Genomic DNA, 5,000 nt, shown 5'->3' on the forward strand with positions numbered 1-5,000 from the left:
AAATCAATGTTGTCTGTTTTGCCCTGCGAATAAAAAGACAGGTTGTAGTTCACAAACTCAAGCTTAAACATCAATCTTTACTGCATAACCACATCCAAACTTGAAGTAGAGAGTCAAATTCAGCACTTCTAGATAACCCCTCACCACAAAAGAATTTTCTTATTCTGAAAGTAACATGCAAGAAACGAAAGTCACCCTTATAAGGACCAATGCCTTGAAGACTTAGTGCAAAAGCAAAATATCAATTCTCGGAATATAGGCCCACAATGAGAAAAATACCAGGAAAAGTACTGAAACAGTATCTTGAAAAGGATGCCTCTACAGACAGACAGACACACACACACACACACAATGTAAGGCACTACAACTTTCCATATTACAAAAGGGAGTCTATAGTCTTCAGGACACTTCAAACAGGCTACAGTTTATGGTGAGCAATGAAAAAAATATATAATTGACAACAAACTTATAGCCACACAACCAATCAATTGGACACAAAAAAGCCACTACATTTAAGAGTCCAACTACCATCCTCTACAGTTGAGAATAATGACAGGAAAATTGAAACACCCAGAATACATTGCTAACAAGGAGTTTAGTTGGACTCAGTTATGCTGTGGATTTTGCTTATGGTATAATTCCAGCTGTATATCTGTATATACTATTTAGTCTATACCTTAACAATACAAAATAGCAAGGGAGGTTTAAACGAGGAAAATAAATCTTATTCCACCACTTTCCAATAAACATCAATGACGGCGCAAATACTACACTTTAAAGTTTAAACACTACACTACTACACACTCGTCTCCTCACAATCAATTCTACCATTCAAAATCAGGCAGTAAAAAAATATATGCACCTGAATCAAGAACCGAATGCCAGGAGGGTAAAAAGTGGAACAAAAAGTCAATATTGGCAAGACGCTCACCTTTCTAAACTGTTTAACTTTCTCTAGCATCTCTCTCTTTTCCTTGTGCTTCTGCTGCTCTCGCTCTATCTGGACCCTCTTGCCGAATTTCTTGATTTCTCTGATCTTCTTAACCTTCTCGCTCATTTCCTGTCCTGCCTTCTTGTTCATTAGCCTTTTTCGAACCTGGGGGTGATTCGCAAGACTTAGAAACTTGTGGATGCAAGATGTAAGTCTCAGAATGTTACTCGCTGAATATTCATTAATTTATAGAAATTTTGTAATTAAATAATTTAGCTTAATGCTGGGCAATTACATTTCACGATCACTTAGATTTGCTTTCTCAGTTTCTAAGAATAAAAAAATTACTTTAAATAAAATTATAAAAATTTTATAAAAAAAAAAAAAAATAATAAGAAGAAGAAGAAGAAGAAGAAAGAAAAAAATTAACCCCTAAAACAATACTACCTTCTGCATGTGAACATCACTTTTGGCCATTTCCGCGAAATAGTCGTCAGGCCTAAGCGTTGGCCTCTCCAGCTTTTCAAGTCGTTCATACCCGTCCAGAACCGCCTGCTGAGCCTGTCTGTAGAAAATCATTTCCCGTTTGAAGTCATTGTGGATTGGGTCTTCATCCAGGTTGAAGTTCTTCACGGTACCTTTCATTCTGGTCTCGCGCACCCTGGCGTGTTCAGCTATCTGTTGAGGTCAAACACAAATGAGGAATCTGCTTAATCGAGTAATTGATGGGGTATCGCTAGTGTTGGGGGGGAGGGGGGTATTTGTTTATCAGTTGCTAATTAAAGGGACAGACTCCAATTTCCATACATTTCTCTTGTAACAGCTGATTCTATAGTTTACAGATTAGGTTGTAATTTTTGAAATACAGAAAAAGTACTGCTTATTTTCTTTTACAAAGTGGCTTATGCTGGCACATTTTAACATTTCATGTGGACTTGGTTTCGCTTTTATAATTTTCCAAAATGTTGAATTTTAGTAGCCCCCGTCTCAAAAAGAAAAATTAATAATAAAAAAAATAATAATAATAAATAAATAATAATAATAATAAACAAACAAATGAATAAAAATCTGGCCTTGCTATGGAAAAGTTAGAACCAAACTTTCAAACATGGCATGGACAAGCAATAAGTCACTTGTTCCGAAAGAAATAAGCTTTGATATCTCAAAGTAAATGCATTTTTAAAAATATTTTGATAAGACTAGGAAACCTCCATGTCATATCAATGCAGACTTAGGATTTATATCAACTATAAATCCCCCCCCCCCCACATATATATTATATGATATCTTTTAGTATTGATAGCCATATTTATAGCCCACTGAAGTTACACATCAAAATAAGGAATTTTCAAGTATAAGAAAAAATATATATATATACATATACATATATATATCATAATATAATACAATATATATATATATATATATATATATATATATATATATATATATATATATATATATATATATATATATATACATATTTTTCTTCTTCTTATACTTGAAAATTCCTTATTTTGATGTGTAACTTCAATGGGCTATAAATATCACTAAAATTGGGTAGGGCTATCAATAGTAAAAATTACAAAATAAGTTGGTCTTGCTCCAGGAAACTATAAATTCAGCTCTTCCTGTGTCCATTAGTGCATTCGAACTTATTACTACATCGATATATGGTTTCACAATCTATAAATCTATAATCCCCCTGAATCAAAATCTATTTGAAGGAATCATGAATCATGAATCATACCCATTAATGCATTCGAACTTATTACTACATCGATATATGGTTTCACAATCTATAAATTTATATTCCCCCTGAATCAACATCTATTTGAAGGAATCATGAAAATCCGCTATTATGGGCGTTAAATCTCTTGCGGTCAAATGACATTCCACAGGCTGAGGCCAAATTTTTCTCTGAAGTGCATGTATCTCCCCCTAATCCCATTTTTGGACATTATCTGTGAGACAATTCCATTAATATCCTCATTCTCCTGTTAATAGATTATCATTTTCTTCTCTTTGTGAACTATTAATATAATTATTCAACTCCTTAACTCTTCCCTTATTTTCTTTATCTAACGATCCCCTTATATGCTGCAAAAACTTTAGCTTTCATGATATATATTAATTATCTGGTACCAACTTTTGCATTTTCTCATGAAAAATATAAAAATATATGATTTAATGATAACTGCTTTCACAATACCAAAGATTATGAAATAATTCTAACAGTTTGGTTTGCAAGCCAGTACAGACTTATGCAGTGCAGATAAAAACAAGGCAAACTTTATAAATATATAATGAATGAGACATACTGTCTATTTCGATTACTTCTAATCCAATACTCAAGAATGTTAAAAAGCACATGTGAATGCATACACGAAATCAAATATTTTCTATAAACAAAAATAATAATAAATAAATAAATAAAAATAAACAAATAAAAACAAGTAACAAATAAATAAAAACAAAATAAATGAAAAAATAAAAATCTGTGACTATGACTCAACAAAGCTACTACCTTAAAACTCATGACAGAAAATAGTTGACTTATGACATAGATGCCCTCAATATAGTAATAAACAGATATATAAATAAATAAACAAATAAATAAATTAAATTATCCAAAAGAAGTGGGAAACCTATTTTTTGTTCTTGCAGTCGACTTACCTCAACGTCTAGCTCTGGAGCCAAAGGGGCAGGTGTGTTGGTGAAATCTAGTCGTTCAATCCACGGTAAACTCTGTTTGAACTCCTTTAGTTTTTGTTCAAGACCAGCCTATAATGTAAGCAAGAAGAAAAATATATCTTTAGAATAAAAAATTAAAGAAAATTTTAGCTCTGTACAACTTAGCATTGTAGTTTTACGTCTGAGTTATATGATCTAAAATTCAACGCTCAATCACTTTATCATGACCATATGCACCTAATTTGTATGCAACATAATCTTAGTGAAGGATTTTTTGGCTGTTGTCCAAAAATCACTTCATTTCATTCTTAAAAACTACTAATATTCTCATAAATTTTTAATCAAATCCTGTCTTTCTACTTCAACAGACCTAAAATGTATCCAATAAAACCTCCAGCTGTCAACTCTAAAATTACACGTACAATTACATACATAACAAATAGAACATTACAAAAACGAGTAACTTTACCACATCATTCTTCATTTCCTTATTCCGCGCATCAATGTCTGCTGCAAAGTTCAATCCAGGCTTTATGTCCCCTCTTTCAAAGGCTCTTTGCAGCTGTAAATAAGACAGAACATCAATCAATACATAATTCCTGATAAATAACATTTCCATTCAAACTTCCTGAATATCTTGATTACCAAAATTTGTAAGCAAAAATTCAGCGAAAGATTATTTGTTAACTAGAAAATCACTTATTTCTTTAAATGAAAAGAGATACATACATTGTCTCTGAGAGTAATATCAAAAACAAAAATACTTTCTACAACTGTCTAATGAGAATCACAGTACATTTCTTTTTGGTTTATTTTCACATCTGTCTTGCTTATAAATTTACAAAAAGGCTACAACTAATAAAAGTTAATAATAATATAAAAAAAAAAGCAGACCAGCATTCCCTTCTCACCTCGCCATCTGATTCATCGTCATCGGAGATCAATTCCTCATAGTCTGAGTACTCCTCCTCCTCCGAGAAGTCAGATTCTGTGTCAGACTCCATCACCATGCTTTAGGGTTGTAACTCTGGAAAATGGTTGATTTTCATTATCAATATTGATAAAGAAGACAAAGAATTCTGGAATATGAAATGATTATAAGGTTCACAAGAAATAGAGTAATTTTTTAGTTTCACACAGTCATCTAATCTTGCAATTATTATTACTTTTTTCAATTATCAATACTATAATATGTGTGAACCTCTTGTTATTTTCCATGGCAAATGATGTAAATGAAAGTATTGCCATTCTGAGAATGTCACTATTACTCCACCCAATCTTAGGAAATCCACAAATATCACAATAAGAACCCAAAAACCTTCCTAACCTGAGGCCTCTACCACCAGACCGCCATCCAATCATCCTATTTCCCTAT

At 32.2% G+C, this 5,000-nt stretch overlaps 1 protein-coding gene across 1 annotated transcript in view; it reads right to left on the reverse strand.

The window, feature by feature from the left end:
- LOC113812974 (probable rRNA-processing protein EBP2 homolog) overlaps nt 1-5,000 on the reverse strand; it is a 7,947-nt gene that overhangs the window by 1,208 nt on the left and 1,739 nt on the right. Inside the window, exons 2-7 of the mRNA XM_027364908.2 lie at nt 4,537-4,652; nt 4,095-4,187; nt 3,608-3,715; nt 1,379-1,609; nt 932-1,096; nt 1-23 (exon numbers count right to left, since the gene is read on the reverse strand). The exon at nt 1-23 is cut by the window's left edge and continues 51 nt beyond it. Coding sequence (XP_027220709.2) covers nt 1-23; nt 932-1,096; nt 1,379-1,609; nt 3,608-3,715; nt 4,095-4,187; nt 4,537-4,635 — 719 coding nt within the window. The 5' untranslated portion in view covers nt 4,636-4,652. The remainder of the gene's footprint in view (nt 24-931; nt 1,097-1,378; nt 1,610-3,607; nt 3,716-4,094; nt 4,188-4,536; nt 4,653-5,000) is intronic.

Source organism: Penaeus vannamei, chromosome 8, assembly GCF_042767895.1.
Source record: "Penaeus vannamei isolate JL-2024 chromosome 8, ASM4276789v1, whole genome shotgun sequence".
Classification (NCBI taxonomy): Eukaryota; Metazoa; Arthropoda; class Malacostraca; order Decapoda; family Penaeidae; genus Penaeus; species Penaeus vannamei.